Source organism: Camelus dromedarius, chromosome 24 (assembly GCF_036321535.1).
Source record: "Camelus dromedarius isolate mCamDro1 chromosome 24, mCamDro1.pat, whole genome shotgun sequence".
NCBI lineage: Eukaryota > Metazoa > Chordata > Mammalia > Artiodactyla > Camelidae > Camelus > Camelus dromedarius.
The window spans coordinates 28803490-28820947 of record NC_087459.1 but is presented as its reverse complement, the minus strand read 5'-3'; the positions used below and the strand labels follow the sequence as shown (position 1 = coordinate 28820947).

At 57.1% G+C, this 17458-nt stretch overlaps 1 protein-coding gene across 11 annotated transcripts; it reads right to left on the bottom strand.

Annotated features, from left to right (window-relative positions):
* Positions 1 to 25: 25 nt before the first annotated feature.
* GIGYF1 (GRB10 interacting GYF protein 1) lies at positions 26 to 14587 on the bottom strand. 11 transcript variants are annotated; one of them, XM_064478643.1, is made up of 29 exons: positions 14447 to 14586; positions 11295 to 11414; positions 10147 to 10384; positions 9287 to 9434; positions 9176 to 9207; positions 8927 to 9078; positions 8711 to 8840; positions 8517 to 8612; positions 8242 to 8353; positions 8021 to 8129; positions 7679 to 7719; positions 7290 to 7460; positions 6830 to 7083; positions 6592 to 6700; positions 5978 to 6115; positions 5675 to 5775; positions 5288 to 5459; positions 5003 to 5169; positions 4786 to 4886; positions 4591 to 4704; positions 4362 to 4462; positions 4122 to 4204; positions 3910 to 4032; positions 3603 to 3830; positions 3179 to 3363; positions 2917 to 3077; positions 2666 to 2832; positions 2454 to 2583; positions 26 to 2359 (listed from the first exon to the last, which is right to left on the bottom strand). In XM_064478643.1, exons 6-29 carry the CDS (start codon positions 8959 to 8961, stop codon positions 2307 to 2309), a joined length of 3081 nt encoding a protein of 1026 aa, XP_064334713.1. In that variant the 5' UTR covers positions 8962 to 9078; positions 9176 to 9207; positions 9287 to 9434; positions 10147 to 10384; positions 11295 to 11414; positions 14447 to 14586; the 3' UTR covers positions 26 to 2306. The 11 variants fall into 11 exon arrangements, with proteins under 11 accessions (XP_064334713.1, XP_064334720.1, XP_064334717.1 ...); XM_064478650.1 differs by having other exon boundaries at positions 26 to 2375; positions 2450 to 2583; positions 3179 to 3360; ... (1 more) ...; positions 8927 to 9207; positions 14447 to 14587; XM_064478647.1 differs by having other exon boundaries at positions 26 to 2375; positions 8927 to 9207.
* Between the last annotated feature and the right edge of the window lie 2871 nt (positions 14588 to 17458).

Here is a 17458-nt window from a genome sequence, read left to right as displayed (position 1 = left end):
CAAGAAAAGACTCAGAGACAGAGAGGAGAACACACACCAAGTTTTATTGGGGGAAGGGGAGTATTTACAGGGGCGGGTAGAAGAGAGGGGAGTCACACAGGGTATGGGAGATTATGGGTACAAGGCAGACAACAGGATACAGAATGACCCCTGCACCCACCCTAACCCCAGGAAGGGCAGGAGAGCTGCTGGGGCCCAGGAAGATGGGCTAGGGAAGGACAGCAAGGGGGCTGAGTCCCTGGGCTGGGGGGCTCAGGGACTTGTAAACATTGACCACTCTCAGAAGGGGATGGGGGTGGGAGAGGGCTCCCCCTACACTTCCTCACAGGGTTAAGGCCTCTCCAGGCTCAAGGGCCCCCAAGTTCAAAGTCTCTTTAGCTGGGGGGGAGGGGAAGGAAGAGACAGGGAAGTGTCATCCCCCCTCCCCTGCATTGGCTGCGGCAGGGGTGGGGGCAGTTACATTCAGTCACAACAGTACCCCCCCACCTCTAATGCCGCCAAATACTGGCTTGAGGAAAGGGGGAGCTGGGGGGCCAGCAGCAGCAAGACATTTCCCCCTGGCCCATCACCCCCTTATTGCTTTAGAGAGAATATTGTCTTTTCACGGACGCTAACACTGTTGAAGCCAGGGAGAAGCAGGTGGAGGGGGCCCCTCCACCCCCGAGGCCAGCTTTACCCCCCAACACTGACCCAGTTGCCACTTTGGTGCAAAAAAAAAAATCATCTCTCTGGGGCTAGATGGGGAAAGAAAACTGGGGTCACTCCCCATTTCCCCACGGCAGGAAGGATAAATACATTCATGGAAGGGAGGCAGTGGCAGAAATCTTGCCCTAATACCGCGCTCTGAGCAATGAGGTTGATGGGAGAAGTTAGATGAGAAACCAAAAAGATACAACAAAATTTAAAAAAAGAAAAAAAAACCAAAAAAACCACGAATGGAGACAAACCCAGGTAGGTGATCGGGAATAAGAAGGTGGCAAAGGGTAGCCCACCCCCGACCCGACCCGGGAGAGACATAGACACTCCCATTCTTGACCCCCCACCTTACCCAACATTAAAAACATCAGGGGAGCAGGGAGGGGAGAGGCCACCTGCTCCTCTCCCATTTGGTCAATGGAGGGGCGGGGCAGAGCTGGGTAGTCCACATCCCACACAGCCAGCTGCAGGTGAGGGGCTCCCTTCTAACAGCAGGCCCGTACTGCAACCTGAAGCCCCAAGCTGCCCACTTCTGCGGCCTCCTGGGCCCCTCCTCTGCCCCCTTCACAGGAAAAACAACAGTCATTAAGTGGTGCCTCTCTCTCCAGCTCCTGGAGGAACTGCTCCGCCCCCACCTCCTCAATGTTGAGGCAGGGGGCGCAGCAGGGGCTCACGGCCCAGAGAATACATTCATGTGGCAAGGCAGGGAGCTGGGGCTTTCAGCTTCACACCCAGGCGGTCCCCCGAATGGCAGCGGTGGGGGAAGACCCTCACCAGGGCCAGAGTGGAAGTTCTGCCGGCCTGACAGCCAGATGAGGTTGGCACCGCTGGCCCTCTCCCGTCCACCCTGTCAGCCGGCGCAGGATGGCAGCTGGGGGCGCTGAGGCGGCCCAGCCCATTTGTGCAACTTTCCCCAAAGCAGCAAAGCCAAGGGGCGACGTTGGCCCCCACCCCAGACACCTCTGCCACAGTCACAGCAACAAGGGAACCGTTCACAGCGGGTCCGGCCGGCGGGGCTGAGGGGGCCTCGCTGTGCAAACTGCTGGCACCCCAGCTTCCAGTTACCCCAGTGGCCCACCTCGTGGGGTGGGGAGGGGAAGTGCAGCCTCAGGGGCCAGGCAGGACAGGTCTGTGGGGCCCATGTCCCCACTGCCCCAAAATAACAGTGTGTTTTTTCTTTCAGTCTCCTAATCAATTTTTTTCATTGTTTTTCTTTTTTTCTTAAAAAAAAAAATCCAAAAAAAAAAAAAATCCAACAAAACCCCCCAAAAAACCTCTGTGGATCATCCACTGCACTCCTTCTATCCCCAAAAGGGAAAGGGGTGCTTAGAGTCTAGTTCTTAAACAATTTTTTCATCTCCTTATGTTTTCTTCAATGTTGTTTAAAATTTTTAAAAAAGAAAGAAAAAAAAAACCCTTTCCCCCAATCTGTAAAGTGCCTCGTGGTGGGTGAGTTAAGGTGCATCGTGTGGTTTGTAACAAGTGCTGGGGACCCTGCCCCTGCTTCCTCCTATGCTCCTCGTGGGGAGCCTGCAGGCTGGGGACCCAGAGGTCCAAGCTGCTGCCGCTGCCCTCGGCCTATAACCCGGGGCGCTGGTGGGACGGGCTGGTCAGTAGTCATCCACGCTCTCGATCTCACCAGAAGGTCCATGCAGGGAGTACCCTGAAGCCAGGGGAAGCTGGGTTTGAGCTCTCCCACCCAGCTCCTGTCCGGCACTGAGGGAGGACCATTCTCCCAGCTCCACCCCCAAACTCACCCAAGATGCTGGGGTCCGAGTGCAGCATCAGTGCCCGCCTCTTGGCCTTGCTGCCCTCCCCAGGGCCGAGTTTGGTGCTGTGGTTGGTCTGAAAGGCCGTCTGCAGGGAGCTGCTGCTCAGCCAAGCCTCCTGCAAGGCAGCAGAGAGAGAGGGCAAGTCAGGAGGGCGCTGGGAGCCCTCACCCCCTCTGGCCAGGGCTCTGAAACCTCACCTGCTGCTGCTGCTGCCGCTGCTGGCTGGCCTTCTGCTTGGCCCTCCGCTCCAGGAATTGTTTGGCAAATTCTTTGGCTTCCAGCGTGTCCCCCAGGCAGGAACGGATATAGTCATGGACATCGTAGGGGGATTCCACCTCCTTGAGGATCGCTACAGCCATGGGAACTGCGGGACAGGAGGCAGCTGTCAGGGCCCACCAGACGCAGGTCTGGAACCCCTGGCCCGGCTTCCCAGGGAGCACTGCCTTACCGTCCAGGCTGCCTGTGGTACTCAGCGTGTGCAGCATCTGCTCACACCACTGGGTGAAGCCATCCTGGGGCCGAGGGATGCCCTGCAGCAGCTTCAACAGCTTCTCTTCCTCCTCTGTCTTTTTGCGCACAGGCCGACCTGACAGGTGGCTGTACGAGTCACTGAGCGGGATGAGGGTGAATGAGAGGCAAGAAATTAACTCAGGTGTCCCGTATCCTTCCCCCCGGGCCGTGGCCTGGGCCCTGCAGGCCCTGGCACCCACCTGAGAGAGGGGCTGCTGCGGCTGTTCTTCAGGCCCAGGCTGCGGGCCAGGCTCCCGCTGCTCTTGAGGGTGTCCTCCCAGAGTCCCAGGCTGCTGCTGCCCCCACTCTTGTCGGGCCCGCCCCACAGCGGCCCAGCCTCAGATACCCACTGGTTCAGGGGGGCGGCACCCAGGCCCCCGAGCTGCTACAGATGGCAGAAGTCAAGGTGGCCCAAAAAAAGAACACACACACTCAAGAATGCTGAGTGGGAACGTTCCTTCAGGCGGCAAAGGGGGGCAGGGCGAGGGCTGCACAGAAGAGAGGGTCCAGAGTCCCACCTGGACCAGTGCGCGCCCACCCTGGAGTCACCCTGGGAGTGGACTGGAAGGGGTGTCCCAGGGCCCCAGGGTGCTGGTCAGTGGGGACCGGGCCCGGCCTGCTCACCACACGGTGGTTGGGGGCCTGGGCCCGAGACGGCTCCCGAGGCGGGGGCTGCTTGTGCATCTGCCGCTCGCCCTCCAGCTGCAGCTCCAGCAGCGTCTTCATGGACAGTCCCTGCTTGGCCAGGCCGGCCCACAGTGGGGGCGGGGAACTGGGCGCAGGAGGCACAGGGACAGCGGCCACCGCCTGCTGCTGCTGCAGCAGCTTCAGCAGCAGCTCCTGCTGCCGCACCTGAAGCAAAGACGCGGTGAGGCCGGCGGCCGGCCCCTCGCCCCGCCTGGGCGGGCTAAGGGTTCAGCTGGGCCCCGACCTGCTTGCGCCGAAACAACTCCTCTTCCTCCTGCTGCTGCTGCTGGCGGCGCTTCTCCTCCCGGCGCTTTCGCTCCTCCTCCTCCCGCTTCGCCCTGAGCTCCACTTCTCTGCGCTCCTGGAACTGGAGCCATGGTGATCAGGGGTCATGCCTTCCCAGACTGGGCCCAGCCCCCCGACACCCAAGCATTCCAGCCCAGGGCACCCACTCACTTTATGTTGCAGCTGGAGTTGTTCTAGAATTGGACCCTGAGTCGAAGAGTTAATTGGTATGTCCCAAAGACTGGCCTCACCGCCTGCAGGGGATAAAGGCAGCTGCAGGAGAGAGCTCAGATCCCCTGGCTGTAGGGCGCAAGGGGAGGCGCAGACCCCAGCTCCCCACCTGCTCAAGACCCGGGGAAGGGACACTGGGACTCAGAACGGGTCAGGGCGGGGAACTGGCTGGACACACACCTGACTGTGATGAGGCTGAGGTATGTATGTCCCAGAGAGGGCCCGAGTCTGGCACCGACAAAGACCGGTTCATCGTCGGGAGCAGATTCTGGTCCCCACCCCTGAAGAGCAGAGCACTGCCGCTCAGCCTAAAGCCCGTCTCCCCACCTCCCCCTTCCCACAGCCGGTGGGCTCTCACACGTGCAGCCACGCAAAGACTGCTAAGCGAGAGGCGGAGCAGCCCACAGACCTGGGGGCTTTGAGAGCTTGGAGCTGCTGCAGGAACGCGGCGAGCTGCTGCGGCGGCGGCACATCCCCCAGAGCTGCCTTTTCCCGGAGTGCGCACTGCGGGAGCTGGCGACTGCTGAGATGCAGGCGTGCGTGAGGGGGCAGGCCACAGGACCAGCGCTGGCCCTACTCACAAGCCCCGCTAGGCCCCCCATACCTGCTGACCAGCTGAAGAAACTGCTGGTGCTGCAGCTGCTGGTACAAGGCGGCTGCTGCCAGCTCTTGCTGCTTCTTCAGCCGCTCCTGGTCCATGTTTCCCTGCGTGAGTGAGAGCATTCCCGCAGCTTTGACCTTGTCTTGCTCTGCACCACCCACCGCCGTCCATGAGGCTCGCGCCTCCCGTCCCTGCTCCACACTAAGGGGCAAATGCTCACCAGCAGTGGGGGTGGTGAGGGCCCTGGGGCAAAGGGCACACGACCCCACATCTTGATCACCTCACCCAGTGGCTGGAAGCCCTCATCACAGCCCCGCTTCACCAGCAGGGCCATGGAGAAGTAGCCTGCCTGGAACCACTCTGCCATCTCTTGGGTCGTGAAGGGGCCTGGACCAAGGGAAGGGGGACCATGGTCAGGAAGGTGCACCAGAGAAGCCCTCGATAGAAATGGTGCTGTCCCTTGGCCTCAGCAGCACCCCCAGTGTCCCCCATTCCCCTTGGGCACCTTGGATCTCCCCCTGCGGGTCCTTGTAGAACCACTTCCGGGCTGCGCCGTGGCTGAGGGGGAGGGCAGTGGCAGCTGCAGAGTGGCGCAGGCCCTGGGCCTGTATGGCAGCTGTGAACTGCTCCTCCTCCAGAGAGCTGTCCTGCAGGGAGGCCACGAGCTTCTCCGCCTCCTGGGAGCCCAGGGAGAGAGGGAAGTCTCAACTGTCTAATCCCATCAACACTGGGACGGGGCTGGGGCTAAGGTTGGGTGGGGTCAAGAGGTCAGGTCCTGAACACAGCGGGACAGATGGGGAAAAGCTGGGAACCATGGTAAGGACAAAAGGAACAAAGGCTCTCTGTCTCCCAGATACGGGAGGGTCCCTAAAGCTGTCTCAGGCCCCCCCACCTGCTGCAGGTGCTTCAAGCCTTCATCATCTTCCAGATCTCCTGGTGGGCCAGGGGGTGAGCCCACCCCAGGACTCAGCTGCATTCCCCTCATGTCATCTCCTAAACAGAGCGAAGAGAGGACGGTGACATTGGGGGAGTCCAGAGAAGGGGGAGACAGTCCCCTATGCCCCTCATACCATGGAAGTGGGCTCTAACTCTGCCCTCCCTGTGACCTCCAGTGCATTTCCTTTCCCCAGAGAAGGGGAGCACATCCCCCACGACCCCAGACACCTGGGAAAGGGCGGCCCCACCCCCTGGCTACCTTCAGCTGCCGGCAGGTCTCTCTCCACAGCGTCATCGCCTTCCCCATGAGCTCCCCAGAGTGGGCCCAAGGTAGGCAGTGGGGATGGGGAGCTGGACTTCTCCTCTTGAGGAGGCAGTGGGGTCAGTTCCTTCCCTCCTGAAAGGAAAGGATAATTACTAGAATGCAAAACCAAAGAGCTGGAAGGCCTTAAAAATGATTTAGCACAAACCCTCCATTTGTGGCCAGAAGGGCCTCTAGGTATTGAGCCCACCCACGTAACTTTGGTCAAGTCCACTAACGCTTGGTGAACTAACACCACACACCCCACCGCACACACTTCCTCTTCTGCCCTGCCAGTAATGGACGTGCCTCCACATCACCATCCACAGCTGTACCCACCACGCCATTGACTTAACGCCTTGTCGTACAGATTCCTTGAGTGATTTTCAAAGGTCATTTTGATCCTGCTTTGATTTTTATCTGACACTCAGCTTTTCAAACACAGCCCTGCTGTTTCCTAGTTCCTCCCCACACCGTGTCAGCACCTGCTTTTCTCCTGTGTGTAAGCAGCCTTCTCCCGAAGGCAGGCAGAAAGCAGCATCCTCGAACCCAGCTCAAGGCCGCAGGCTCACCTGCCTCGGGCCCTTCCTCGTCCAGCCCTTCGGAAGGCTCTTCCTCCTCTTCCTCCAGACCCTGGAAGTCGAGCTCCTGCTCCTCGGGAATGGGCTCCTTGGGGCCCTTCTGCATGGGTTAGGGGATAGGATTGGGAAATGAGGAGCCAAGGATAAATGGGTGGAGTGAGAGGACCCCCTCAGGGCAGGTTCCCACCAACCTCTAAGGAAAATCTCCCCCTCGCCTCCTAGCAAATACCTTGAGAGGCAAGAAGGCCCCGGAGGCATCAAAGGTGCCCATTTCTTCATCCTCATCGTCCAGGCACCACTCTGGGAGCCCATCCTTGTCGTCATCAAAGCCGTCAGCCCCTCGGCACCTCCGGAGGTGAGAGCTGCCTCCCCCACCCCGCCCCTCCTCTTCACCACACCCTCCTCGATCCCCTCGCAAATCAAAGTCAAACTTGCGACGCCGGTCCCCATGTTCCCGCCAGCCAGCAGAGCGGGGGCCGCCATCTGGGCAGGAAAAGGTGGAGAATCGGTATCCTAGTCAAGCCAGATCCGCTCTTCTGCGACCCACCCCAGGCCCCCTCCACTGCCCAGAACCACCAGCATTTCCGGGATGGCTCTCCTACCAGCCCCACTCTGGAACTCTCTGCACCCACCCTCATGGGAGGTTCTCGCCGCCCACCACCCCACGCCCGTCCAGGCCCCAGTCTCACCAGGGCTGGCTGAGCGCCAACGGTCGCCATCTCGTCGGGGTCCTGCCCCAAGTCTCCAGCTGCCCTCCTCCTCTTCCTCTTGCTCCTCTCGGAGAGAACGCCAGTTCTCGCTATCTGAGCGGGCATGCTCCTTCCTCGGGCCAGCCCCTCCCTCCTCAAACCCGGATCGTGCTTGGGGGTAGGGAAGACACAGTCAGCGGATGGCAGCCGCAGTCCCTGCAAGAATCTTACTATACGCACCTTGTCGGTAAAGAGAAGCCCAGCTCCGGGCCCTCCTGCCCCACCACCTCCCCCAGGAAACATCCCCCAACTGGGGTCACCCATTTCAGTCCTCCCCCACCTCTCAATGACCTCCAGGGCCTGGCCACCACCCTTGCCACTCTCCATACCTCCATCCCTCCTGGCTGACTTCTCAAACCGCCTCTCGCCTCTGCAGGACAGAAAAGTGTGGATCAGAGGACAGTTTCCTCCCCACCTGTGGGATCTCTGCTCACCTTGTCCATTTTGCCCTGGGTTGGGGGTGGGGACTGGGCTTGGGAGGGAGCCGAAAGGGGTTCACAGAGAGTGGAAGGAAAAGGGCAGGGCCACAGGGGGTCAGAGGGCTGGAGAGAGAGCTCTCTGACCAGGGCTTTTTTGGTGGGTCTCCTGGTGCCCTCTGATGACAAAACCCAAGCCTCCCTCCATCAGACCCTCTCTCAGCTCTCTCTGTGCCACCTCCTTCCAGCCTGCACCTGTCATCCCAACTCTGGCTACGCTGGATCTCCCGGGGGTTTCGGCCAAAGGTCCCGTCGCTTTCTTCAATGCTTCTTTGGTAAAAGCAAGTGTCACCACGACCGCGGCCTGGAGAAGGAACAAGGTACACATAGGAAACCAACCGGATCACCTCTCCAAATCCTCAAGACCACAGGCCCCACCTCTGCCCGCCCTGGAACATGTCATCACCCCCCTCTACCTCGGCTTCGAGTGCTGCCCCTGCCACGGGAGGCGCCACCAAGGGGGGGGCCGGCCCCCTTCCCCATCAGCCTCAGCACAGCCACACTGTTCACTGACAGGGAGAAGTTTCTCTGAGGAGGGAGCCAGGGGTGGGAGTGAGGACCCAGGCACCCAGCCCCGGCCACCACCACCCCATCCAGAACCACTACCTCCACCACCTGCCCTCCCAACTCCAGCCCCTCTTCCAAGGTGAGGACAGCGCCCAGCACTGCAGCTGCCCAGGCCTGGCTCCACCTGCTCCTCCTCCGTCAGCGGCTCCAGCGCCAGGGGCTGCAGAGGCTCCTCCTGTAGCACCGCGGCGAACTCCTTGTCCTGCAGCTCATCGGGGACCTGTCAATCGGGCAGGAGGCACCACATGCTCCTGGGACCTCTCCACTGGCTGAGACCAAGTGGGCAACCGGGCAACCGGGCCACACTGCACCCCCTACCTTGCTCTCCTTGACATAGAGAGCCAGCATCTCCTCTCGCCCGTAGCGGTAGTCGGCCAGCTTGTATTTGGGCATGGCGGGGGATGGGGGTGGGGAGGCTACACTGCCACCACTAGAGAGGGCCCTCAGCCTGGAAGAAGGAAACGAGAAGACAGGAACCTGAGCAGCCTTATTCTTCCCTGCTTCTCCACACCACCCAAAGCATGTCAGACTCACCACTCGGGCCCAAAGTTGAGGGTCTCTGCTGCCATTGTGGAACTGGGCGTGTCTGAGAGGTCAGAGGAGATGTGCAGGGGAGGGGTACCTGGCGTTCACTCTCCAAACACCTGTGGAGGCGTGGGGGACACTGGGCCTTGGAGACAGCACACCTGGAGAAGCCAAGAGGATGGGGAATAGGTCCCCACCTACACAGGCACAGTAATGGGCTCTACGAGGACTCCCCTAAGCCGGCCACGTGCCACTCACACCATGAGTTAACCAGAGTCACGTGGGAAGACCTGGGGAGGGGAGGAAACAGGCAGTTAGAGCCCATTCCTGCTTCTGCAGGGGACTGCCCTCCCTCCGGCCCAGACTCACCTGGCAGCCTTGCCCAGGGAAGCAGGTAGGGCAAGGGCCGGGCTCTCTCCAGGCAAGGGCCTGTGCTGGAGTGAACGAGGGTCCCCAAAAAACTGATCGTTAGTCTAGAGTGGTGCCCAGGGAGGGACCTTCACATCTGGGAAAGATCCTTAACGAGAGATGAAGGGAAGAAAATGGGGTTAAATTAATGGTCAGACAGACCTCCCTGCCTCCAGCCCTCCTCTACCCTGCCTAACAGAAAGACCCACAGCTGCCTAGAGGCTGCTCGTTATAGCACAGGGGACAATGGGCCCTGCTCCTCCTCACCTATGCCCTCCACACATCAGGCCTCATGAGCAGTCAGTCCACTCAGCAAAGCCTGGCTGAGGTGCTCGAGGTGTGGCAGAGCGCCAGGCACCTCTCCACAGCTCAGCACCCTCACCAAGTGGCCCAGCATTCAGTAGATATTTAGGACAAAGACAAAACACACACAAACAAGCAAGCAAAAAACCCACTAGGGCCACAAATACTCCAGAGCAAGAAAAGGCTAGTTATGAAGTGGATTAGAAATTGATCTAGAAGCAACATTACCTCTCCTGAAAAAACTCAGGTTTGGCTGCTTGGTGGCTAGAACTCAGGGACTCGGTTCGGGAAGAAACCCGGTAAAAGGGAGCAAGGGGCCTATGCCAAGGCCAGAGAAGGGGCACACGCTGAAGGCTGCAGGCAGGCAAGTCCAGCCAGTGTGCCCAGGGCCCATTTATCAAACAGGAATCAACACCCAGGCCCTCTCCCTGGGATCAGGGAGAGTTCGATTATAAGTACAAAGAGCCAAAAAGGGCGCAGTGTTACTGCGATACAGCCTAGGAAGCAGGCTCTCTCACCATAAAGTAGAAACAAGGTCAGTTACTGAGGCTGACAGAAGCAGCCGCGGCGGCAGTGACCTATCCGGCTAAGGAACAGCAGAGGAGGCTCTCAGGAGGTGGCTCATCCCTGGTGGTTCCCAGCAGAGGCTGGTGGGCAGGTTCTCAGGGAGCCGAGTGAGGGCTTCCCTCAGTGGCTGGGGGTGTGGCTGGACCGGGGTTCCTCCACAGTTCCCATCAACTCCAAGACTCCACAACTCTGGGAAGGAAGGAGGAAGAAGGGTTTCTACCACAAGAGCCAGAGGAAAGAGGCTTTACCCTGTAGCTACAGACCAGAAGACAAAGCAAACTCCATGACAGACACAGGACCCACCCCCAGGATCCCAGCATCCTAGTGAAACGCAGCTTTTGAGACCACCTAGAGCAGGGCTGACCTCCCCTGGCACAGGCATCTCTTTTACAGCAGCCCCAGCTGGACACTTCTGGAGACAGAGTGCGCCACGGCACACTCAGCCGTCGGAAGAGACAAGCCTGTTGAAAAGTTCTTTTTTTGCATTCAATTCAAGTAGGCCTCCCAGGACAACACTTAGTTCTTTCTACACTACAACCCTGACGTAATCTGGCCAATGAATGAATCTCAAAAACATTAGCTAAGTAAAACACGCCAGTCACAAAAAGAACAAATACTGGATGATTCCTCGTATGTGAGATTCCCAAGGGAGTCAAATTCGGAGAGACAGAGAGAACGGTGTGTCAGGGCTGGGGGACTAGGGGAGTGGGGAGTCATCTAATATGCATAGAGTTTCAGCTTAAATGAGGCAGATGAATACATTCTGGAGATGGGATGGACGGTTGCACAACAAAGTGAACATATCTGACATCACAGAACTGTGCCCTTAAAAATGGTTAAGATGGTGCATGTCTTATCTTACCACCATTAAATAAAAGGTTTAGGGGAAAAAAAAAACGTGGGGATAGCTATCGCATACCTATGTCTTCCCCACTCCAAGAAAAACACCCCAGTTCCTTCAGACAAACTCGGGAGAGGCTGTTCTGAGCCTCCTCTAGTTCACCCCAGAAGAGCCTCATCTTCTGGACCTACGAGACCAAGAGTCCTGTGGGCATGGAAGGCTGCTGTGGGGCGAGGGTACAGGAAGGGGACAACTCACCCTCCCACCCTTCCAGGGAGTGGCACAAAAAGGGTGCTTTCCACTTCCAGCTGGCGCCTTTCCGTCCTAAGCAGCAAACTGAGGAAGAGTGGCTGGCTCCCGGTGTGAGAAGCAGGGAAACTGCAAAGGTGAGAGAGAGGCAGTCAGGCAAGAGGATGCAGAGGAGGAGTTGGTGAGAAAGGTCAAGTGCCTGGGTGGGCCCAGCCCCAGGAGGACGGGGTCACAGGAGCTGGTGGGTGCCTGGCCCCTCCTCAGACTGCGAGCAGCACACCACCCGGTTCCAGAGCTCCACACAGGTCTGCGTCTTGTCCATGTGCCTCCTCAAAGCTGGAGGTTCTCAACCCGGGGCAATCCTGCTCCCCAGGGGTTATGTGGCAACATCTGGAGGCACTTTTGGTGGAGAAGTGCTACTGGCATCCAGCGTACAGAGGCCAGGGATGCTGTTAAACATCCCACAGTGCACAGGATCTGGCCTCAGGTTATCAACAGTGGCAGCCGAGAAACCCTCCCACAAGCCTCGGGCAGAGGTAACACCTATTGTCTGTTTATGGGGAAGAACTGAAGACAAGAGAATCCAAATTTACTCCAGCTCATTCTCCCCTCTGAAGAGCAAGGAAAGCACCCTCTGATTACACTGTCCCATGAGCGAAACCTGAGTTCCTGCCAAGAGGGAAATCCTCAAGAAAAGAATAGATTAAAAAAACTTGTCTTAAGTTTCTCTACCACAAACTCTCAAAGCCAAGCGAATGGATTCCTTTCCAGTGAAGGAAAGAGCAGGAGGTGGCAGGCAATATCTGTTCCTGGGGACAATATCTGTTCCTGGCTACCAGGTCTCAGGGTGTCCAGCTCCCCCCCACCCTTCAGCATCTGTCTGCCTCTCTACCCAGCCCCGTCCGGCCTTCTCCTCCTCAAGCCACAGTATACCCTCAGTCCCCAGGCTTCTGAATTATTGCTATTAAAAGACTGCCCCCTGCCGGAGTCGAAGGGAGAGGACACACACTGGTCCTGCGTGCTCACAACACCCAGGGAGGGAAGCTTGAGGGAACAGGAGGGGAGCGTGTTCTTTGGGGTTCAGAACTCACAGGAGAAGAATAAGATCCAGAGACTAGACTGTCCCAGTACACACTAAGTTAAGAACATTATTTCCTCATTCCATCACCCCTAAAATTAGCCCTAATCCAGAGCAATGTGCCTTGGCACAAGAAGGCACCACTATTAACAGAAGTGGAGTCCCAAATTCTCCAACATTTGAGCAACCGCCCAGCCCCAAGCCTGGTGGTGGTGACTCCGCCCTTTCTCAGGATGGAAAGAGACTCCACGCGTGGTCTGATGAGAACTCTGAGGCTTAAAAAGAGGTACAAGCCCATGTTCTTCCTGGCTGGTCAGTCATCCCAGCTCTGAGCCATCACGACAACGCCCTGTGGCATGTCTAGTAGTTAACGTTTTCAAAGCACTTTCACACTTCACCTCATTTGATCCCGTCTGCCCACTTGCCCAGGCTTGGGCTCTGGCCAAGGAAAACAAGGAAGGGAGGCTGAAGCTACCCTAATAGGAGCCCTGACGTCCCTGAGACCCTACCCCAGACTGGAGAAAGGGCACACATGCAGCAGGAACCACCCCAAACTCGCAAGCACACTTTGTGAATTTTAAACCACTTTTCATCTCATTACAAATTTTTTGTTAGAAATTTTAAAAAATCCTTCCCAGAGCCACCTCTTCTCACCTCTTCTGCTCTAAAGTGGGGCTGTTTTTTTCTATCCCAAGCTGCCAACTACAGACGTAAAACCCAGGGCAAACCGGGGTCCTTTAAGCCATCAAACTACACACAATGCTGCCACATCCACTGGCCAAAAAAGCCAGGCCATGAGTGTAAGAACACAACTCACTTGACTGTAATCACCAAATGGGACCCTCGAGGCCCCTAGTCCCCAGGTTATGGCAGCAACACAAAGCCCAGATCTGCTTCAACCCTGCCCAATGACATGATAGACCTACCATCTAGGAGGTAAACTGAGGCTGGAATGAGGGTGGGTGGCCTGGGACTGCACAGGAAACAATACAGATGAAGGAGCCACAGAGCAAACTCTCACACTGTGACCAGCAAAGGGGACCAGCCTATTAGTACTCATGGTGTTTCAGGTGCGAAGCCAAGGGGTGGGGGCCAAACTGCAACCGCACATCAGCTCTCGGGGAAGAGGAGAGGTTGTGGAGGCTGATCTTTGGAAAAGCAGCAATGAGAAGAGGGAGTGAGACTGGGGTGGTGGAGGAAAGGGCCCGCCAACAAGTGCTAGCTGAGCATCTCCCAAGGCTGGGCCGTATCTTCAAACCAGACCTGGAAGCTTAATTCTGGAATGACTGAGGAAGACGTGCGAGGTGAGGGTCTCTTTAAAGTTAACGGGGGGGGGGGGGCGGTGGAGGGGGAAGCAAAGAATGCGGGGCCGTGGCCAGGGAGGTGCTGCTCAGGGGAGATGGGCTGGGAAGGGTGTTTCATACGGCCGAGGAACCCGGAGGAAGGAGACCCCAATGACCAAGCACTACTGTCGCTCGCTGAAAGGAAACTGAGGCGAAGACCCAGACGAGTTGCTTTGGTTATGGGGAAAGGCTTCCACGTTAGCCAGTCACGGAACGCTTGGACTTTAAGACCCGCAGGGCCCAGCTAATTCCGATGAGAACCCGGAGGAACGCTGAGGGAAATCTGCGGGGAGCGCCGGGCATTAGGGTCGGGGGCCCCCGCGCGGAGGACGCGGGAGCGGGGAGGTGGGGAGCCCCGGCCGGGCTTCTGAGGGGCCGCAGGGCGACCGTTAGGAGCAAGGCAGTAGGAAGGAGGCGGGCCGGTCGGGGAGGACAGTGTGCCCTTCAGGGAGGGGGCGCCAGGTGCGTGGGGCGTGGGGCGCGGGCGGCCGGCCCCCTGGAAGGGGCCGGCCTCCCTCGGGGCGGCGCGGGGACCCGGCCCGCGCGGGGGGAGGACCGGAGGGCGGGCGCACCGAGAGGCGGGGGCGGCGGCCTCGGGAGGAGACGGGGGAGGGTCCGTGCCGGCGGCCCGCGCTCCCGCTCTGGCTCTCGCAGGCTCGGCGCGGCCGCCTCGGCGTCGGGGGCGGGCCTGGCCTGGGCCCGGCCGCGGGCCGGGGTCCGCGGGGCCGCCGGGCGCTTACCGCGGCGGGCGGGCGGCGCGAGGCTCCGGTCCCGGGGCGTTGGCGACGCGCGGCGGGCCGGGGGGAGGCGGCGGCGGGGGAGGGGGCGCTGGCGCTCCCGCGGCGGCCGCTCCTCTCTGTTTGTGTTTGTAGCAAGATGGCTGCCCGCCTCGCACCACGTGACGCGGACGCGGGGCCGCGGGGCCGCCCCCTCCGCCCCCGCCGCCGCCGCCGCCGCCACCGCCGCCCCCCTCCGCGGCTCCTGCCCGCTCCGACCCTCACGGCCTGGCCCGCTCCCCGAGTGCCCCGAGGGCGCGGCCCGGACGCCCGCCGCCCCCGACACCCCCCCCGGCACGTGACCCGTGAGCCCGGTACCTCACGTGACACGGCTTACTGTGGGCTGGGGGATGGCGTGTCCCCAGGGTGCCCCCGCGCTGCCCCCCGGGCACGTGACGCCCGACCATCGCGACGGAGGCCTAGGCTAGCACAGCCGCCGGCCTCCCCGACAGTCGGCTTCATCCAGGAAGCCCGCCTGGGTTGAAGGAGACCACATATATCCAGACATGTGTTCATCCGACATCATGGGATATATGAAATAAATGAAGGACTTAATGATTTAGAAACAGTCCAAGGCGGCACTGGCTGGTGAGATCTGGAGTTTCTTTATGGCTCCGCCACCCCTTAGCCCTCTAGACCTCATGGGCAAAAGAGTTCACCCTTTCTGGCCTCAGTTTCTGTTTCATAGTAAGGCATTGATGCTTTCCTCCGCCCCATCCCGGGCCCCCATTCCACTCCCTTCCCAGAGTGCTGAAAGAATTGAAATAGGTGAGTGTGAAAGACTGAAAAGAGAGAAACTACTATGCAAATATGAGAAGTAGATTGACACCTCCTTTGTTTAAAAAGGAGATTTTCAAGAATGGTTTTTCCGATTCCTTCAACTCTTTAGGATGAAAAAGTTTTGTATATGTTTTCACCATTTTCTTTGAAAGTTATTCTATCTCTCTGCTTCCTAAAGCAGCCAAACAATATAATTCTTCTCAGGACAGGGAAAGGTAAATTCAGACTTGAAGCTTGAGTCCCCTGTGTTACGCCATAAGGGAACGTGGACCTCCCGAGCTACCAGGAAGGCCCTTTGTTCTTGCACCAAGTACATCCCAGGCTTCAATGCACTTGTAGTTTTAGCGTCTGATTTTTTTCAGTTCCCTTGACTTTCTTCAGGATTCCTGCCTCAGTGTCATCAGTGGAGCTGCTTGCTCACAGGCTGGAAAATGCATTGTTTAAAGCAATGGCTTGTGTGCTGGTTCCATCCATTACTGACTGTGACCTTGGGCAACTTTATTAATCTCTGGGTCTCTGAATTGTATGGTAAAGCACTTAACACAGTGCGTGGCACAGAGCAAGCAAGCACTCCACAAGTGTTGGCTAGTAGGGTCCACAATACTCAGATTGTTAATTTAACCCTGTATAAAAATGTATCAACTGAATCCAATCTTGGGTCAGAATTCTTCTCCTAGAATAAAGTTCTTAAGTTGATGACAGTTTCTGCTTACTCAAAAGCTTTTCGTTTTTTTAACTTTTCTAGATTGTGTCCTGGGCAATTAAAGTTACCAGTAGTCTACCCTCTGAATAAGGTCTTAGAATGTTTTGATTGTCAATTAGCAAATGTCAATTAGTAAATTATGGTGGAGAAATGGGAGAAGCAGTCAGGGACAGTGGGGTCCTGTGCTGAACTGGAAGGAAGGGCAGGATTTGGGTAGATTTAAGAAAAGTGGCCATCAGCCTTAGAATAGTGTCTGACAATCCAGGCTGATGGGAGAAGAGGATCTGGATTGCTAGTTGGATGAGAACTGAAGTGAAACTTCAGGTGAGGGCTTCGAATGCTATCATAAAATGTTGCTGATAAGAGAGTAGTACCCACTCACTAGATGCACTGTGTCCAAGAGAGAACACTGGACTGCGGGATAGAAGACTAGAGTCATGGATCACCCAGGTTCCCCGCATACCAGCTTGTGACCCTGACCAAGTAACTCCCCCACCTGTAAAGTGGGAATGCTTCTGCTGCCGATGACATGGTGGAAATGGAATCGTCTAAGCACCCTCTTTGAGAAAGGAAACAAACCAGAACTGTGAATCTCCCATACAAAATTAAAGACAAAATTGTGAAGCAATCACTTGGACCTAACCTAAGCTGTTTTTTGTTTCTTTAGGTACTGTGCTGGAAAATGTCTTGGTCTGTGTTATTTTCAATTTGGAAGCTTTTGAACTAAACAAAGAGATGTGGTTAGATGATTAATCGAGTTAAAAGGGAGGTCTCAAGTAAGACTAAACTGCCATGCTCTGCCTTTTTTCCTAATGACAAATTCCCCTGTGGTGTTTGCCTTAAATGAAATGCAAAACGAAAAGGGCCATCTTAGTGTCAAATCAGTGTATTACGGGGCCTGGCTTCCCCCACCCGAATTGCTAACCTTTATATTTATCGGTATGTCAAAATCTGGAAAACATATTTTAGATGCCATGGAAAGACATACAACCTGAATAATGAACTGATAGTTCATAAACTGTGCTTATTGTTAATTAGCAGATAAAAATCGTCCTTACAATTATTTATTGCATTCAGAATTCCTTTCTGCCATGAGCTAAGGTCTTTGGTCAGCCTAGGGTAGTTGCTTGTCAAGTCACCAATGACCTCTACATTGCTAAATCCACTGGGCCATTATCTTGTGTGGCCTGTCAGCAGCATATGATGCAGCTGGTCACTCCTTCCTCCAAGAAATGCTTTCTTCACCTGGCTTCCAGATGGCCCTACTCCCTTGGTTTTCCTCCTATCTCATCAACCACTCCTTTGAATCCTCTGCTGGTTTCTTCTTCCTTCCCTACCTCCTGGAGCTCAGACCTTCCAGACCTCTCCATTGTAACAGGAGGGGCTGCACAGGATATGAGCCCCACTGCTGGACAGTCCTGCCTCAGCTGAGCCATTGCTTCCTTTGGAAAACATTGGATCCCCCAAGGTCACATTGGGGGTCTACCGAACAC

Coding starts and splice junctions, on each gene's coding strand:
- GIGYF1 (XM_064478649.1), bottom strand. CDS start 8,961: ATGGCAGCAGAGACCCTCAACTTTGGGCCCGAGTG. Junction 6,116..6,591: donor CGAGGAAGGGCCCGAGGCAG/GTGAGCCTGCGG, acceptor CTTTCCTTTCAG/GAGGGAAGGAACTGACCCCA. Junction 2,376..2,449: donor GACCCCAGCATCTTGGGTGA/GTTTGGGGGTGG, acceptor GCTCAAACCCAG/CTTCCCCTGGCTTCAGGGTA.